The sequence below is a fragment of the Mugil cephalus genome, chromosome 2, assembly GCF_022458985.1.
Source record: "Mugil cephalus isolate CIBA_MC_2020 chromosome 2, CIBA_Mcephalus_1.1, whole genome shotgun sequence".
NCBI classification, from domain to species: Eukaryota; Metazoa; Chordata; class Actinopteri; order Mugiliformes; family Mugilidae; genus Mugil; species Mugil cephalus.
In genome coordinates, this window is record NC_061771.1 from 8685874 (window position 1) to 8705731 (window position 19858).

At 43.0% G+C, this 19858-nt stretch overlaps 2 protein-coding genes across 5 annotated transcripts in view; one reads left to right on the forward strand and one right to left on the reverse strand.

Annotated features, from left to right (window-relative positions):
* LOC125004088 (protein Dok-7-like) lies at positions 1–18605 on the forward strand. Of its 4 annotated transcripts, none has more exons than XM_047578442.1 (13): positions 1–119; positions 236–281; positions 1096–1184; positions 1704–1854; positions 4056–4256; positions 8762–8881; positions 11014–11127; positions 11618–12486; positions 15043–15114; positions 15743–15779; positions 16150–16293; positions 16377–16598; positions 17358–18605. In XM_047578442.1, the coding sequence occupies exons 1-13, from the start codon at positions 66–68 to the stop codon at positions 17492–17494; spliced, it is 2256 nt and encodes a 751-aa protein (XP_047434398.1). In that variant the 5' UTR covers positions 1–65; the 3' UTR covers positions 17495–18605. The 4 variants fall into 4 exon arrangements, with proteins under 4 accessions (XP_047434398.1, XP_047434400.1, XP_047434399.1 ...); XM_047578444.1 differs by having other exon boundaries at positions 16377–16571; XM_047578443.1 differs by having other exon boundaries at positions 11017–11127.
* Positions 17035–19858, reverse strand: part of lrpap1 (low density lipoprotein receptor-related protein associated protein 1) — an 11104-nt gene continuing 8280 nt past the window's right edge. The window contains exon 8 of the mRNA XM_047578446.1: positions 17035–19240. Within this exon, the coding sequence (XP_047434402.1) occupies positions 19172–19240 (69 nt within the window). The 3' untranslated portion in view covers positions 17035–19171. The remainder of the gene's footprint in view (positions 19241–19858) is intronic.

The following is a 19858-nucleotide window of genomic DNA, read 5'->3' on the forward strand; positions in this document are numbered from 1 at the left end:
TTTCTCTCTCACACACATACACACACACACACGTACACAGCTGCTCCTCGGAACCATGACAGAAGATGACGGATACAGTTGTCGCGGAGGGACAAGTCAAGTTTAGAGATGGAAAAAAGGTTAATTTCTCAAACTACCTTCTTATTTCACGCTTTAAAATACGCACGTAAGCTTCCATTCCAACGTGAGGAAACCATTTGGTGAATTTACAGTTTCTTAACAAACTTCTCCACAGTGGAAGAGTCGGTGGGTCGTTCTTCGGAAGCCCTCTCCGGTCGCAGGTACGTGTCAAACCCTTTCTATTTTTACAGTCCCCCTCGAGATTTGCACATTCTCACAGTGACTCAAAGATGTGGATATTCGCGGCGCATTAATCTCTTCCAATTTTCTGCAGTTTAACCAATCGCAACTTGCCAATTGGTCTCTTGGCTGCGCGCCGCGTAGCGCATAGCGCAACATATCCGCGTCAACACGTGAGGGTGTTGCGAAATACATGAACTAGATCGTGGGAATTGACCAACATCTATTTAAAATGCTGCACAAAGACAAAGAGATGAATTAAGAGGCTTGATTTAAATTGATTTAAATTGACTTTAAGTGCTTTATTTGGTGCACACTTGGATTAAGGTTGATTATTTGAAAGCCTTCCAGACAAAAACATAAAATGTGACATTGTCTGAGGGGACTTTCTGTCTGAAAGTCTGGCAGGAAAGGAATCCACATGTCTTAAAATCTGAACATCATTTGAGATGCTGTGAGCACATAAGAGCTTCCCAGGGCCTTGTTCCTGACGAAACTGGCAAGAGTGGTGAGAATAATGCGGCTCTGCCCAGTGTGCGTGAATGTGTGTGTGAATGTGTGTGTGTGTGTATGAGTGTGTGTAAGTGTGGGACTTGACTTTCATTATCAGCTGTGCCAGTGGATCAGTTCATTGTTTTGGGGTTTGTTATGACAGCTGTGCCATAGTCAAGACAGGCACTCTGGAGGGATTTTACAAAAAGTGACACTTCTGTTGTTCTGCACTTTGCTATTAAATACAAAATGTAGGTCCGTCAGTCTGTAAACTTTGCCTCTGTGTGCGTGTGTCCTCATCAGACTGCCTGTCTTTGGTGGTGTACAAGGAGAAGAAGAAAGGGAAGGAGAAGGGCAGCGGACACAAAGAGAGGCTCAGTGTAACACTGGAGGTACAACTTGCGGCTCATCCGGACTGTTGGAAGGTTTATTACAGCTGTTTAGTGCATTTTCCTCCAACAGCTCATCCTTCACGCTGCTGTTATGAGACTATGAGACAGATAAGGACAAGATGAGTCACATTATTCTGCCAAAAATGCCAAACACAGAAAAGCAACCAGGGCCCACAGGTGTGATCCAGAATATCATGAAGGAGAAATTGTTGTGTATCAGTGAACTAAGATGAGCTTATCTCAATCCACCCAGAGAACCCTTGCAACATCAGTCAGTTCCACGTTCTCTGCACAGACATCTCACTCATTGGCATTTGAGATTTTTTAGTCTCACGTTTCAGTTTGTCACTACGTGGCAGAAAAAGGATCCCTGCCCGACGTCAGAATTTCATCTTCCTGACCTCAGATGAAAGACTTTAGCGAATGCATCAATCCTTTAAGAGAACACATAAAAAAAAACACATCATAAATGAGTATATTGGCTATATAATCTGAGTGCGATTTACTCTCTTACTCCAGGGGATTTGTGGTGTGGAGGCAGGCCGCGGCTATGATGGGATATCCTACACGCTTTCCATCCTCTGCCTGGCACACACGCTGGTCCTGGGCTTCAACAGCCGTGATGCCCTGCTGGCCTGGGACGCCCGCATCCGCTACAGCCTGGGAGAAGGTCAGTGATTAGTCCGTGTGTTGAAGGGGTTTAAAGCAAGGGAGGCACCACGCATGAAGGAAACATGTTTCTTTTTAATGAGGTGAGAGTTTGCTGGCTCTACCAATGGAAGGGATGACCCTAGAGAGCCACATAAAGCTGAACATTTTCAGCAGACTCATTAGACTCCAAAAATAATCAACTTAGAGTTAATATCTGAAATATGCTGTATTAACACTTCAAAGGACATTTAGTTCTTGTCTTCTTCACCAGAACTCATTGTGATATTAGTTCACTTATAGTGTCCTTTTGATTCCAGGCTTGAACAGGTCAGACTGGCTATAAATAAGAACGGCAGGTTGTGACTGGGGGTGTTATACATTTGAATATTCTCCACTGACAGGAGAATTAAATAACCATCTTGTTCTGCTGGGAAACTTTTGGACCTGACATTTCTGTGGATGTTACTTGGACATGTACCACCCACCTAGACCAGGCCAGACACCCCCACCTCATAGCAATGACACTCCTTGTTGATAGCACCCACCCCCAGCAGGATGCAACCTGACACAGACACACACACAAATGTTTTAGGAACAACTAAAAACAACAACTACATTGTGTTACCAAGACACCACAGGACACCATCAGAAGACCCATGTCTTTTCTCTGATGAATCACAACTGTTTTGGAAGGGAGACACGTTATGCCTGATCAGTGTATCTGGCCAATTATGGACAGATGTAAAACATTACATTTTCACTTATCAGTAACATCTGAAGGTGTCCCTGTATGTGTAACATTGTGATGTGACTGGACATAAATCTGAGTCTGTGTCCACTGTTGCTTGTAAAGGTTTAGAGGAAACCACTGAAAGGATCAGAGACCTTTCTAACAAAGGCAGTGATGGATTTTCACCGACAATTCATTCTGTCTTCCATCCCTTTGGCCACTCTCCGTCTGTCTCAAATTCACACCTTCCTTTCAGTGGAGAATGAAGAGCTGTATATGAGGTCACACATAAAAAAAAAAATGTCTGCAGTCGTAGTTCAGTTGTGCCTGGTAGTGTTTCCATTACACAATTGTGTGTGTTCTAAAATAACCCTAAATGCACAACTTCTTATGAGACAGTGTGTACTGAACTCTAATGTTAGAAGCTTCACCTAGATAATCAAAGTGTCCTCGGTAGCTTTTGAAAAGCCCACCTTAATGGATCTAATACCGTCTTATTGTGCTGCCGTACTTCAGTTCGAGACGATTACTCAATTGTACACAAAGCATGTTATCCACTGCTGAAACGCCCTCACTTAGAAGGTAGCGGTTGGCTTTTTTTTGCTTTTGAGAAATGTTCTGTCAGCCATCACTTTAATAATCTGCCAAAGAGTCCTTCCAGCCTCATTTTTAACTACATTTGCCAGCCAGGCTGTAATTCTTCCTCCGTAATATCACCTGCGACATGTTCAGTTCTTGAGTCGCATAGTGACTCTTTCGACACTTTGTACGAACCCTTCATGCATAAATGCCAAAGACCATTCTCCAGCTTAACATCAACTACGCTGTTCTTTAAATCCTCTGACTACTAAATAACACCTACGATACCACACTACTGTAAAGCTTGGTCAACTTTAGAAAGCACCTTTTCGTATTTCCTACCTTCAAAGCACTCTTCGGTTTCACATCAGTTAGTTCAGCGTTGGAAAACATCTACATACAGTAAATGTGACACTTGTGGTGATGGTGACGTAGCCCTCAGCTCCACATCTGGTGGTTTGGCTCCATGCAACTCAGACAGAGTTCAGATTCCCTCTGGTGGAGCCCTTCAGTCTTGCGACACTATGAGGACACCTCCTGTATACACAGTACATGCATGTATAGGCTACTATCGTGTACGACACAGGCTTTGAGATGACACAGCCCTTGGCACTGAATAAATGCCATCTGCACAAACTGAGCGCTGACAAATTGCAACCAGCAGAGCTTCAAGAAGTGTTTAATCATCATTAACACAACCATCAGTTACATATGTGTGTGTGTGTGTGTGTGTCTGTGTGTCTGTGTGTGTGTGCGCTCCTTTCTGTTTTTCTGCGCCTCCTAATTTGTTACGTGATTGATGTTCTTTATGATCAACGACATTTCAAAAGTCTGTCATTACTTGATGAATGTGTGGAACGCAGGCTGCAACCCTTTCTCCATTCCTCCCAAACACTCTTTCCCTCCTTCAGTTCACAGGTTCAGTGTTGTCGTTGAACCCGGTACCAAGCTGGAAAGCGGGCCGGCCTCCCTCCACCTGTGCAATAACCTGCTGGTCCTCACTAGAGGCCTCCCTCCCGCCGTCATCGCACACTGGAAGTTGTCGGCGTTGCGACGATACGGCGCCGTCTCAAATGGCTTTGTGTTCGAGGGTGGTACTCGCTGTGGATACTGTGAGTACCTAGTGGACTGGGATGCTCAAATCCTTTGTTGTGTTTCATGTATTTTTGCTAAACTGGCTGAACCATCAGTATGTAACATCAGAGATACCACTACTTCACTGTGATGTGAATCCCTCGCAACCAAAAAAGCTTCATGTGTGTGTACTCTATATCTGACAGTCATTGAGAGGACTGCCACGAGAGGAACAAAGACATGTTTCGTTTTAAATAAGCACTGTAAATAATGCATTTAAAAAGGAAGAACACACAGCAGCTTATATTCTTATTCTGGGAATATTCAGAGTTTAGTAGATACATTTATGGCTGTGACTCAAATGTGTCCCTAAAATGATTAGAAAGAGCTTGTTAATAGATAAAAAATAAAAAGTTTGCTAAGCTCTTTAAAAAACGTGCTCCTTGTCGGTGTAAGAGCTTTGGTTCAAAACCAGAGGTTCACCCTTGAGAAAACAATCAGTGCAAGTGCAATCAGTCCAGTTTGTTACATTTGTTTTATAAAAATCACAGAATTCAGGTATCTGACCATGTGACGTTAAAGGGCCACAGGAAAAAAAAACTGTTTCAGTTTAAGTCTTGATCACAATTTTACTCCAAAGTATGTTGTGAGTAAAGTTGATAATACCCACATGAGTACATTCAGCCTTCAGATACGGATATCTGCGGTGACAGTAGCCGAGGTTTAACTTTTAAATCAAATCAACAAAGAATTTGATTGATTTATAGTCACAGAAATATACTTATCTAAATCCCACTTCCCACTGATAATAATCCTCCATTTCTCCTACGTGCTGTTCAAACACTAATAGACTGTGATTTATGGCAGGTGTTGTTTATAGTCACTTTATCCAGATGAGAAATGATTTTCTGTGTATGAACGCACTGTTCACCTGCTCAACAAATACTACTGCGTTTTTCTGTGTGTTTGTTTGTGTGGTTACTGGGGTTTGAGCATCCTCTGAATGTCCAGTTGATGTGGGCATGAATGTAAAGAATGAGAGGCAGCTTTATGTTTTTGTGTGTGTAGACGACGGCGTGTGAGGGGACGACAAGAAAAGTTTGTCAGGTTTTCATCGGCGGAAAATCTGGGAACCAGCTTGTCACTAAGTTCTTCCGTCCACCAACATGTCTTCTCACGGTCATTCTGTTTTAGAGATTGTTGAAAGAGATGATTCCTGTGTGCACTTTTGCGATGTCTGTCTGTCTTTTCGAGTGTGTGTTCGAGAATAACCACGAGGTCTACGGGCTCTGGTTTCAGCGATCTGATGAGCTACGTCTATAAATACCACTCTCCCCTCTAGTGGACGCCCAGCCAATCACATAGTTCCCATCGGCTACACGTCCACTCCCAGTCGCTGGCCTGCAGCTCATTTGCACAGTACCCATCTGGCACTGGGGCCTCAGAGAGAGAGAGAGAGACAGAGAGACAGAGATGGAGAGAGATAGAGAGAGAGAGAGAGACGGAGAGAGAGAGGCCTCTTGGCATGGCAGCAGGAACAGAGAGTGACTGAAGGAGAGAGATGTGAGAGTCAAGTCAAGAAGTGACATTCCTTGCGTGAGTGCAAGGTAAAGCAGAGTGTTGGTTTACAATTTTACATGTTTATTTGTATTTGGTGGGTACATGTGACACATTCCAGCGCTAAGCACTAGTTTTATGTCGCGCGGACGTCACAGACAAAGACGTGAAAACTGGAAATTCTTAACTACACAGATACTTGACCGTGTCTGTGTTTCTGCCTCAACGAGGAGCAGGTCCACATGGCTTCCAAATGAGCTTATTTATGAAACTGGAGCACGTGTATAGATGAGCGTACAAATCAATCATACCCGCATGTATGTTTTGACAGGGTCATCCATAAAGAAGAGTTGTTAGCTGCACTCGAGCCCACAGTGCTATTAACCATTTCCAGTGGCAGAGGAAATTAGACTGTTTATCAGTCCACCTTTAATCACAACAAAACTCCTTTTCCTCTAGGCTTTAATTTCCTTTTTATGTTTATCACTGGAAAAAATCGCCTGCTCACATTTAAAGTCCTTGCACCTCTTTCCAGATTTCAGGCATTACAGTGAAAACGGTGTGGAACAATTAGCGGCAGAGATTAATACAGCAAGCGGAGAGCTCTTTTCAGCTGCCTAATTTAGCTCCTTTTGAGGTCATTTTGTAGCTCGATCAAAGCAGTCAGCGCGTCTTAGTGTCATCTAATTCTGACATAGCAGCATTTTGAAAGTCAGCTGTGCCTCGGATGAGTTCTAGCTTTACACCACAGTGACACGACAAGCCTCTTCACTGTCTCGGACGAACACACACGTACACTCTCTGTGAGCCGACCGATCGGTCCTCTGGGACAGCAGGCCGTTGTGCTGTGTGGTGTTTTACTACAATAATAATTGCACGCACACAGATTAATGTACAGAGTGATATCAGGGCTTCAGCTCCTGTTAGTCTCCATAATGAGGCCACTGTGTCCTGTAATCAATGATATTTGGAGCGGAGCCTGAGTCTTAACTGAAGGTCCGCACGTGTTTGTGTCGACACACACTCACAACACACACACACACACACGTATGTCTCTAGTGCACATGCAGACGCAGTAATAAATGATCCTTTGCACAGTATGGATGGCCGGCAAGCCTTGTGATCTGGATAAAAGCAATTTTAAGCCGACACGCCGTGTCAGCAATCTTTCCATGTCTCACAGCGGACATAGACACACATCTCCTCATGTAGTACGGCGATGCACGTGTGAGGGTGTTGTTATTGTGTGCACTATAAAATGCTTTTAGCCCCTGAGTGTTTTTTTTTTATTATTATTATTTTTTTTTATTTTACTTTAGTATTTTCACATCATGTGTGCTCCGGATCAGACGTCGTCAGCCCTCTGACATTAATGCCAGTGACCTACAGAGGTCAAAATGTCTCTTAATCTCCACCTGTCATAAGAAGTGATGAAGTATCTCAAGTGGTGAAACAGCTTATAGACAAAACTGACTTATTACGAGGCGCCACCTGCTAGCGTATATTTATATGTGGAGGGTTGACGGTCCTCTGTGAGCAAATTAACGCCCGTCCCACTCACACAGGCATTTGTTGGCGGCCTTACAGAAACGGAAAGAAGTGTCCGTGTGCATTCAGCACAAAGAATTGAAAATAAAATGTTCTCCTTTGCAGATGAATGTTCATGCCGCAGGATCGAGATCCTATTTGAAAAGTAAATGAGGAACACGTCCAGTGTCCTCTCGGTGGAATTACCGGCTGAGAAAATTGGAGTGTATTTCATCCCAACAGACAGTGAAAACTTTCTTTTGAATGTTTGAATAGGTTTTCCTGTTGGAAATGTTATGGTGACATCATCCAATAATACCTGGAAACATACTCTGAGGCAGTTTGTGATGGGGGGAAAAGCTTATAAAGGCCCGTTAGGAAGATGATGTTTTTAAAGGAGAGAGTAGAACGAGCCGATGTCCATGCGTCATTATTCTGTTTGTGGACTGAAACATTTTATAAGATGAGTCACACCAGGAGATAATCTACATTTTGAGCCATCTTTGAGAGTCATTTCCAACTCTTGTAGACTTCCGTTGATAATATTTGTCAAATAGAGTCATGTTACAGGATCGCTGGTAGTTATAAATGCCCCGGAGATTTATCACAAGGCTCTGGTGTTCACCTCTGCTTCTCCATTTTATGTTTCAGAGTTATGACTGTAAAAGCCTGCATTTTAAACAGGCAACTCTTCAGCTCTTACCATAGTTTCACACTTGATCTCCTCCTGGTGTGAAACTCTCAGTGAGTCAGTGTTGACTCCAGAGGATACTATGAAATACACAATAACTAATGAAGCTAATAGGGTTCCATTACATTTAATTCTCACTGATGAGTCTAGTGAGAAACTGTTTTTAATTATTCAGCTCAGAGAGTTATGTTGTCCTCTGGAAGCATATTTTAACAGCACTGGCTGCCTGCATATTAAAAGTGAGTTTAGTAAGTAAAATGTAGCAGTTGTGTTATGAATGCGTTTACTTTTTAAAACCAAGGAGCTTTGCTGATGGGTATTGTTCAGTATTGTAAACAATTTCCTGTTCTACCCTCTCAGCTGTTTTCCTTTTATATTAGCAGCAGTCTCAGTTCCATAAGAACAAAGATGAAAACCCCTGAGTAAGAGCTTACTTTGTGGCTCTCTGTTCAATATCTGTGCAGTGAGAGATTTTGATGTTTCATGGATTTTAGTTTTTTTTTGCCCGTGTTGCATCTTCACCGACGGCCATCTTTGTTTTGGTCTGATAGAGGAGTAGGAGCTGAACGGGTTTACGTAACCATTAGTAGAAAGATTTACAACTGGCTAAATGACTTTGATTGCAACCTTTTGAGCCTTAGTGGGAACTTTTCACCCGTTTACATCTGCCATTCAATTTATTTTACGTCTTCTTTTGCCGCTCTTGTTTCCTCTCGACTCGTGATCTATCATACATACTGAAAGCCTCTTTCCCTTTCCATCTTCCAGGGGCTGGTGTTTTCTTCTTGTCGTGTGCAGAAGGAGAGCAGATCAGTTTCCTCTTCGACTGCATTGTCAGGGGCATCACCCCCAGCAGGGCCCCCCATGGCCTGCGACCTAACCTCCCAGGTGAACACACACATTAGCACTTCAATAAACACGCACGCAAACTGAAAACAGAATCGACTGAAAATATGTGCAGGAATATGTGTGCACATATTTTTTTTTTTAAACTGAACGCATGCAGGAATTCCACTATTTTTGCCAGGATATAATTACAGTGTTGGCAAAAGAGATCCACTGTTCAAAACTGAAGCAATCAGTCACGCTGGAATGTGACTTTCAATGTAAAGGTTTACTGCCTGTTTAGTGCACATGTTGAGCATTTGTGTCAGGCGCCATGCTAACGGAAACGCCACATGCTTCGTGCCCCATGGGTCGTGGCTTAGTGTGTGACTCGTGTCCTATTGTAACTGCACAGCTAATTTCTCAGGCATTTGTTTGAGGGGATTATTGACAGTTGGAAAGTGAAAAGTTGCACATGCCAAGGATCTGACAACTCTATAAAACTTCTGAAATAGACGCAGAGACTGCCGCTCTGTAAGAGTGCGCCTATATAGTATACACACACACACACACACACACACACACACACACACACACACACACACACACACACACACACGTCTTTGAGTCTGTTTATAGTTTCAGATTAAATGTCGGATGCCGACATGGAAAAAAAAATCGATTAGAATTTCTATGAGTCTTTACATTTTCAGTATCACACTGTCAGAGAAGACGTTCACTTTTCCAACGTCAAACTCCACTTAGCACTTTTTTGGGGAGTCAGCTATAATTTAAAAGTGAAATAGTATTTGACGAGTTTGACCTGGATCCAGTTGTCTCAGTCACTTCTATCTCAGCGATCAATAAGTCTCTTGGGAATTTCTTTATACCTGCTGTTCACTGAGAACACGTCTCTGCAGCTCTTCAGTTTAGCTGCAGTTGCCTTCAAGTTCTGTGAGAAAAAAAAGAAAAAAGAACGTCCATTTACGCTCACTGGAACACTTCCAGTGCATCCTTGATATCCAACTTACACTACATGCTGATAATATTTCCTTTCTTGTGAAACTTTTGTTGACTGGCTTTAGTTACATATTTGAAGTATATAGTGTACAATTCCTGTATTAAATATCAAGAATAAATAGACCAGCGTTGTAGATTTTGTTGTTTTATGCATCATTGTTCCAAATTTGTTCAAAAAGAAATCTTATTCACTTTAGCAATGCGTTTCATCTTGGTGGCTTGTCATTGTTATCATAGTAAATATACACATACTGTTACTAGATTCATCAGGGCCTCCTTTGTTGTGATAATGTGTAGACACATAGGTGGTGAAAATCTCAGTCGCTTTTATGGAAATAAATTAAATTCTAGTGTTCACCGACCTGCGTCACTCTGCTTAGGGGCCCACTGTAACCCTACAACACTCAGTGCTGTCAAGTGCCTATAATTAGCGCGGACTAGCTACGTTAGCAAATGTTAGCTGACACCCCGCATAGCGTAGTGAAGAAACTTGGCATCTACACATTAGCATTAGCTACTGCAGCCCAGGGGCAGAGATCCAGGGATTAGGTTGTTGACACCTGTACACACAAACACCCTGACCCGCTATACAGAAGTCATTAGGTGTGTAATTGGTGCGGTTTCATGCTAAACTGATCTTTCCATAGATAGTTATATATAACGTCCTCTGGGTGCTGCTACATATACAAGCTGGGTTCTGTACAGAATACAAAACACAAGGATCTGTTAAACACAGGGTGACATTACAATGTCAAAAAAAAAAATTCTGAAACAATTAGACTTGTGTTTCTTGAAGACATTTCATCATGTAACTTATTAAAGATTGGTGATGAGTTGGGGTTTTATAGGGAATATCTGTGGGTGGTGCCCACCTGAAACTAACACAACTAGGTTCTGTGACAACTACAAACTCATCTGTAACTGTAGGAATAGCCTTTTCTGCCAATTACAGGTAAGTATGACCTTCACAGACATTACACGTAGCCGCGTCATGCTGAGGAAAACGACTTTAGAGTTCATCTTGTACTCAAGTTAGGTCAGTTTTACTACGGCTGCTTTAATAGCACAATAAGTAGAATTTTAATTATGAGAGAACTGTGTTGGAAAGTCAATAAGAAATTAACCTCTTATATGTGATGTGTGTCCATCTGCATGTGCTGTGTGTGTATTAACAGCAGACCCCAACGCAGCAGACGCAGCTTCAGTGGAGGAACGACTTGACCTGGAGACATCGGAGCTGGAGAAAAGACTCAGCATGTTGTCTCACTGCAGCCTGGCCAGCAGCTCAGGTACATCACTCTATGAGCCTCACTTCATCTGTTTGCTGTCAGACGTTGATTTCTGAATCATTGTATATTGTATCTGTACACAGTACCGGACTTGTTGGCCTTCTGCCTATAAACTATTAGTCACTGCTCTGTGTTTTAGCCACCATTCTAAGAAAGTTATTGTCATAGTTATGTATGTTAGTCAGAAATGTGGAGGCCAGTATTATCAAGTTCCCATGATTCAGTTTTTCTGGCTACCCCCAGCTTAGAAACATAGTGATTTCTGCGCTCTTTGTAGAAACACCTGTGAACCACTTGTACTGAAGCAAACGAGAGCACTTAATTATGAACTGATTTCACAGGGTCATAATATTTTGTACCCAAAGTCAAACTAAAGACATGATTTATGTATTGCTGATTAAACGTTCACTTATGCAGAACAGAGTGGTTGATTGCATCCTGTCGCATAAATCACTCCACCAGGCTCTAATAACTTTCTCATCCTCCTTAGCCTCCACTTACAGCTGCAGCACATCTGTTGCCGGGGACGACCACAGCAGCCTCTCCAGCTCCTCCTCCAGTCAATCAGATGCCAGCTATGGAAGCAGACCTCCGTTCTGGGCGGAGCCGCATGCTAGGCTGCACCTCTCCAGTGAGACGGCATCCAGCTCATCCACGCTGAAGCCTTTGACCAGTTCCGATGACCGTCTTTACGCCGCTGTAATGGGAGGCTCCGGGAGCCGTCCGTCCTCAGCCCAGCTCCACCCTCGTGGTCTCCATGACAGCGGGAGGCAGAGCTCATTAGACAGTGGGATTGGCATAGCGACGGGCAGTCAGTCTTCCTACTCAGGGAGCTTTTCCTCATGTACGGGGAGTCTGGACATGGCCAGCCAGGGAGGAGGGGAGGAGTTTGGCTCAGTGGCCAGCCTACCTGCTGCTCCTTCTCTGCCCTCTTCACCTCCATCTGCACCTCCCCCAACTCCTCCATCTTCTCCTTTCCACCCCATTCTCACCCCAGAGCACAGTTATGCCAGCACCTCCTCTCCCTGCCCCTGTGCCTCCAGATCTGTCTCTAGTGCCTCTCGTAGGCACAGTGACGAGTACCAGATCCCCAGCCTGCTCAGACTGCGGTACGACACCCCGAGGAGCCTGCTCCAGGCCGCGGCCCCGAGGGAAACGTCAGCCCAGGGACTTCCACCTGAGCTGGGCAGAGACAGCAGGAGCAGTGGGGAGGGAAACGATGGTCAGAGACAGATGACGAGGGCTCAGCGTCAGGCGATGATGCAGCGCTCCTTCTCATGGGGCAGTGAGAGAGCGCCCTCTGTGGACAGTGAGGGGAGGTCCACACCAACGCCCCTGCTGGTCCCTGGAGACATACAGGTACTGACAGCGTCACACTGCCTCATTCCTTCTGTCTATCACTTCCTGTTTCCACTCATTCCCAATATACACTAAAACTGAACTAAATCATCACACTATGCACTCTAAAATTAATATTATTTTTTTATTTGTATTTTTGTGCTAATAAATGGGATCCTATGTAACTATCCCTCATGTTAATACGCATTTGTGTCCTCCTCAAGAGATTAATGTTGAGGAATAAGGGAATAGTCAGGAGGAGAACAGGGGATATTATTGAGGCTGAGAAGTTGGCACATGCTGTCAGAAATATTTATGGCCATTGGATTCGAGATGCATCAGTGAGACACTGCTGGAAAGTTTTAATATCCTGGAGCAAGTCCCAGAAGTCTGTTTTTGGCCTCGCTTAGCAAAGAAAAGCACCACCTGGATTGCGAAATGAGGGATCTGCTTCAACTGAGGGTCCGTGGTTATCCGCACTCTTGGGTACAGTATAAATATTTAAATGAAACGGCGACAATGGATGCTAAAGTGTTACAGATATAAATCAGTAGTAATCTCATGTAGTCAAAGTTGATAATGTCATTTCCTGAAAGACCAAACCTACTGGCACTTTTTGGAGAAACTACTGAAAACATTTGAAGCATGACCACAATCCGCACATACATACACACACACAGACTTAAAATGTGCGCTGTAACCTCATTTCGACTCGTTAAACTAACAACCTCACAAATGCACACATTTTGTGGAATAAAGACAACACATGTAGTTCAAGTCTAGTTCCACAAACATAGAAAATTACTGTAAATATGTACATTTTCTGTACATTCCCCATATGGACTATGGACATATATTTTCTATATATATATATTATATTTTCTCAGTATCTGTTAGAAAACATATAGAAAATGTACATATCTACAATAGTACCTGCAGGTATTACATACTTCATAGATTGTGGGTAAATGAACAGGATCACATATTAAATTTGCACTGGAAATATTAATGCATGATACAGCCAGAGATGTTGATGTCAGCATCTTTCCGTCAGTGGCCTCTGTGTCCCAGCCCTACTTAATAATTCTGCAGTGTTTGCGACGGACGCTCCAGAAGTTCACACAGCAATTATCTGACCTCTACACACACCCAGCGCTACTTGCTATTTAACTAATGACTCACCCTGATGCCTGCTTTGTAATTGTGATTTACAATAGTCTGTGCTTTAGACGATCATTAGGAGGCCGGCCAAAGTGCTCAGCAGGGTTTTGGCACGGTAACTGAAATGCAGCATGAAGTGATACCTGCAGGTAACACTTTGTCTGATGGATACCCTACCCAGCATCTTAAACAACATGCCCACGTGCCACAGGACAAAGAACTAAACCTTTAGTTGGAAAAAAAAAAATTGCATCAGAAGTTCATTATCTGCTGCAGTGTGACGCCTTTTGCAGCCACAGCATGCTTCACCAGTCTCTTCCATACGGCCAGGTTAGTCTGTGGTCCAGGTGACTTTGGTCGTCTTTGGTCTGAAAGCCACAGGGTGAGGGAACATGGTGAGAACATTCGAACACCGAGCACAAGTGACTGTGAACCAAAGTCAGGCCCTTCTCACTGCCAGGTGGCAGTACCACCCGCTGAACCCCCAGTACAGAAAAAATAAATAAAGGGATAAAATTTTTTTTTAAAAAGAATTAAAAAAAAAGATCAGGTGTGTAGGTCCGTCTCGAGTCGGTGTTGTTTTCCCTTTGATACTCTTTGTTTGAAGAACTCTCAGAAGAGACTTTTCCACATTGTATTTTCCACATTAATTTTCTGATGGGTCGTGAAAAGCGCTTCCCCCTTGAAGTGGGTAAATTATCATCAGAACAGAAGAGGAAACAGCATGTCTTGTGATTTCTGACAGCTTGTGTAGGAGTGTGTCTGTTCATTATAGAGCATGTGTATGCCGGAGAGAGAGAGAGAGAGAGACAGGGGGAGCCAGAGGGGATTGAGAGAGTTAATGAGTAGTGATGAAACTGACAGAAACCCTCAGAGAGGTGAATCCTATTGAAACACAAATGGGGTTTCTTTATTTGTCATTCCTCAAGTGTTAGCGTTTCATTAAAACTACTCAGCCTTTGTGTTCGGTAATGAAACTAGGCCTGAATCCAAAAGTAGCACTGTGTCGGTTGAGGCAAACTGCGGGACAGATAATACATCTGAAAGCCCAGGCGTCTGTGTTATGTTTGTTGGGGGGAGGAGGAAATAGTAAATTGGGACACGCTGTCAGAGGTTCCTCATGTCTGTGCCGGCCACTGCACTGTCTGTCACCTCTAACGATTTCAGCTCTGTCCCCTCACCTCTTCAGCACCCTTAGCCATTCATCCCATGCCCTCACACTTCCCCTCGTCCATATCTTATCAATTTATTCTAAGGCTTCTCTGTCCGTGGCTGCTCCATCTGCCCTCTCTATGTTACACTTTGCCTTTGATTGAAATGTTGCGAGTTTAATTTGAGTCAGCAGCGCTACTCAATGCTGCACTAAAAAACAATTAACCTTACATTGATAACAACTCCTCTTGTCCCTTCACCCAGTGCAGTCACGGTTTAGACAGCTACATTACACCAGAGCAGTGGAGGTCAGCGAGGAACAGACGCTCCACTCAGGTGAGATTGAATCCGTCCGTTTCAGCTCGTTCAGACCAGGAGGCCTCAAAGTGCGCAACAATAAAGGAAGACGTATGACACTTGAGCAGAGAGCCAATACACTCTTTCCTCTTTCAAGAGAAAAGGATTTGAGAGTCCTTTTTTTTTTTTTTTAAAGGGGGCTGGTGTACACCAAGCAAAAAAGCCCTGCTAACCATGTGGCCACTTCTGCACAAATGAAACACAACACCTAGCAACTAAATGGACATAAAGTAACAAAATGTTGTGCTTTTCTGGAGATCGTGAGCTGCCCCTGTAACATCCTAAACAGATGCTAATTCTAAAAGTGCAGTTTTGTTCAGTGGAAAAGAAATCTTAAATGTATGCATCTTCATTTACAGTACCATATATAGTGTTTCAGTAAACATCAATAAAAAAATAGGTTGAGATACATATTCAATTAAGACTATTTTCAGGTTTGAGAAGGATTTAAGTGTAAAACAGACTCACTCTAACATACCTACCATGGATAAAGGCTACGTTTTAATAGCAACTGACACAAGGGAGTCGTGGGAAATCAGAAGAAACTTAACGCCCCATTATCTTGTAAATGTTTTAACCAAATTCAATTGTCTCTTTCATTTTCTAGACTGGCAACTCCACATCTCCTTCTGCGGATCCACAAGGTGTGTGTATGAATGAATGTGAGCTTGTTTTGTTTGCTTGTCCTGAATTCAGAGGTCCTACATTAAGGACAGTTTTATTCATGTACTTTAAGACTTTATTTTTCCTATTCCACTGTATTTCAGTAGAAACACTGCGTGTTTTTTTAGTCAGTGTGTTTCATTTGTTTGATAGGTAAAGTTGCAGTCTTGTCTGCCTAGTGCATTTACACGTTGGTGCATCAATATTATCAATCAAATGACTTTCATCAGCCTTAGACTTTTTTAATTGAAATACTTTTCTTTCTGGCAATGGAGTATTATGTAAAAATATTTCCAAATATCTCAACTGTGTCAGTAGTGAAATACTAACGCTCTAAATGTTTGTTGTCAGACCTTCCTCTCTGTGTGAGAGAAGGGTGGAGACTGAGTGGAGATGCTGACTGGAAGCTGAGGAGGTCGTTGCCTTCCATGCCTCCCTCTGCCCCTCCACCTCTCCCTGTTGCGCTGATGATGCAGAGGCCAACGTCAGCTTGTGGTAAGAGGACTACTTGACTAATGTGAATGAGGGAATGACAACAACCCATTGAGTTTCGTTCCTTTTGGAATTTTACTCTTCAGGTGTGTTCCAGTCTTCCCACAAAGCTCCTCCGTCCTCGCTCCTGGACGCCGGGCGTCACGGTGACAGCACTGTTAATTATGTGAACATCCCCACTAGCCTGCTCATGGCTAAACCGAGAGAGCCGCTCTACACACAGCTCGACATGAAGGGCCCCGGCTCAACTCCGGTCTCCAGTCCACGCAGCGCTGTGAGAGGTAACACTTTACAGCTCTGCAGACCCAGTAAGAACACGTTGTCTTGAATGGCCGTCATACATCCACTCCATCCTTAAGTGCATGTTTTACTATGTGTCATGTGGAGTCTGTGGGCATGCCTCTACATTCTGCATCCAACTACCGTTGGGCATTATTAGCATGTACAGCATTACAGAGCGGCGCGTAATGCTTAAGATTCATGAACGCGTTTAACAGATCAATTAAGTGCCTCCCATCTGCTTTTTTCCCCCTAAAACATCTGTTTTCCCTCCTGATTTACTGGTTACTAGCAGGGTGATTGGTTTACTGTTAGCTATGTACTGGTTCTTACAGATGTAGCACCCTCAAACCAAAAGAAAGAGGAGACACTAAATATGCAAAGTGAATCCACATCTTTCTCTCTATTGCCTTTGAGGAGCACAGGCAGATGAGTACACGTAATGAACAGAGACAAACAATGAACTCGTGCTAGTTTAGAGCTTGATTTATATCACATAATCACACACATTTGGACTGTTAAAATGTGTAATTTAATACAGTGACATAATCCCAATAACAGTTCAACTGTAATAAAACAAAAAAACACAATTATTCGTGGAATTATTCTAAACGATTTTGAACCAGATGAATATTTTACAGCCACCAACGAAAGACCAACCAGTGTAGGGTTTATTGACACAGGTTCACGATGCTTCTTGACAGTTAATTTGACCTTGTTTAAACGTTTGTCAGCGATGTACAGATGACGTGTCTCATCTCCACCTTTACCATCTATTTCCCGTCCAGAAGAGGGCTCCATCAGGTACGCCCAGCTCGACATGACTGCCATGGAAACAGCTCAGAGAGTGGGGGCGGAGCACGTTCAGGGCCGGGAGGACAGACTGACTCAGCTGGAGAGCAGGCGGCGAGGGCCACACAACTGACCGCAGCTCCACGACACTTCAGAACAGTTTTCACTGCAGACTCTCTCCACATCTCTGAATAAGCTAAAACGCTGTCCGTCATCACACCAGTCATTGTAGCCAGCGAACAGAAATTCCTGCAAGCAATCCATTCCACTAAGACTGAGAAGAAGGAAAGATGTCTGGGCGGCCTCTTTTGCAGCTGTTTAAGTGTATTTTTTTTTCATGTGCTTGTTCATATGTTAACATTTAGCGTCTGGATGACATTTACCCCGGAAATGTTACTAGTTTGTTTGCATGGCACTTATTTATATCTGTTGGAGTCTGAGGAATGTTCTCTGAGGATGACTCGAGGCCTTAATTATAAGAGAATAGCATCAAACAAATGTAGGTAGAAAGGAGATTTATAAACAGCTGTTCTAATGTAATGGGCTGGAATGTCTTTCACATTTATTTTGGGCATATTTATTCTCAGCTTTCTTTCCCAAATGTGCCAATGTTTAGGGCTGGTGCAGAACATGATCTCAGAACGACATCTCAGTGACACACAGTCCACTATTAAGAGCCCCACCTTGCCTGGCTACCTCAGTCTACATGAGAGCAGAAAAGCATTCGATTAAAACAAGCAGTGTAGAGTGATACCCCGGGTGCAGATGACATTAATCCCGGCCAGTGTGGCTTGAGCAGGACGTGACTTAATGATCAGCCAGCAAGTGACATTATTCATCACAACAATCGATGCCTCAGCGTCTGGTCTGTGAGAAGGCAGGGCACTGATGAATGGAAAAAGCACAGTGTGTGCTTCCAGTTCTCACCTCCCTCTTGATATTATCAGGACAAATTGTCCAACGTTTGATGCAAATGTATTTTTATGGTTTTGCCCACCCCCCCGGTGTCTCTGAGGAGATGAGGAGATAAACAACGACATGAGGATGAGTCGTCTATTAACTTCCCTGCAGGTGACTGCCTTCCTCTACAGGACTTGTAAATATTAGCTGCTTTTATTTAAGCCAAGGTAGAATGAATTACACAAAACTATATTTTTAAAAGGTGACTGTATGTACAGTATGTCGTTGGAACCTGTACCCTACCCTACTGAATATTAAAAGGTTGCCGTTTCATTTTCAGGTCATTGGCTTTCAGTGCTTCCTCTTCATTACATATTAATAGATCAGACAGTTGAAGTAACATTACCGAGATGTGAGTTACTACGGTGGTATCAGTCAGTGAGGCAGTAGTTATTATTGGCACAGCTAATGACAGACTGATGTGGACAAACTGCCAACGGTCAATAGTGAGTCAACTACTGTCCTCCATCCCTCCACTCCTCCACTCCTCCTCAATAAACCAAAAGCAAATGAGCAAAGCCACATTTTCAGTTTTCTTGTACTACAACTAGATTTTTCGTCTACACCTGCCTGTCATTAGTTGTACAAATAAAATTGCTACTGCATACCACACTAAACTAATCAATCTCTATGGCGGTCCGGTAACTGGTGCATGTCAAACACATACTATGTACAAACAACCAACAATTCTTTAATTTGCTCACTAGAAAAGTAAAAAATCTTTCATGGAAGACACTGATTTCGTCCTCTATAGTAGTTGAAAGGGAATGGATATGTTGTGTGTTTCGGTACAGTAATCTACTTCAGTTCATTTGGCCTTTACTGACGCCACGATGGTCATCCCAACCACTCAGAGCTCATTGTGCGCGAGTCCCTGACGAGAGATCTTGTTGTACAAGTCCTGCAAGTGTTTCTTCATCTGAAATCAAACAACAAGAGGCACATGTGTTAACTGCAGGACAATGGCAGATCTGTGGCAAATGCATCTTACCAACCGAACATGCTCCTCCTTACACAAATGATCCTAGTTGTATGGTTTCATTAATGATTTAGTTGGTTTTGACTTGTTACATACAATTGTCTGATATTGTAACTATGTCTGTTGATCACTGTATCCTATCTTTGACCGTAGAAGACTACAAGTCCACACGTGTATTAATTAGAATTTACTTAAAAATGGTTCAATCAAATGTCCAGTTACCAGCTGTATCAAAGCCAATGTTAGAAATGAAAGGTTCACAAACTCGTATAAGGTTTTCCCAGATCAAATTATGCAAAAGAGTCACCTTAAATGATCTGTGCTTGTATTAATATTAACATAGAGCAGGTATATAACTGAGGAAGCTACTTAGATGAGTGGAGGGACATCTTCTGAGAAAACCCAACAAGTCCAGTTGTTTTTCTTTTAGCTGTGTTTTTAATACCATGACCTGGATGACCGACGTTTTTCACAGACATGTCTGCGTTAAAAGGATTCATCAGAATAATTCCTTTCAGTGTTCTTGAACTGTTGCCAACAGCTTTTGTTTTGTTACCT

What these genes read in the sequence shown, in the direction of transcription:
- LOC125004088 (XM_047578442.1), top strand. Translation starts at nt 66, where the DNA reads ATGACGGATACAGTTGTCGCGGAGGGACAAGTCAAGTTTAGAGATGGA. An exon ending in GGCTCAGTGTAACACTGGAG is followed by an intron (nt 1,185 to 1,703) that starts GTACAACTTGCG and finishes CTCTTACTCCAG; the next exon opens with GGGATTTGTGGTGTGGAGGC. An exon ending in TCCTTCTGCGGATCCACAAG is followed by an intron (nt 15,780 to 16,149) that starts GTGTGTGTATGA and finishes GTTTGTTGTCAG; the next exon opens with ACCTTCCTCTCTGTGTGAGA.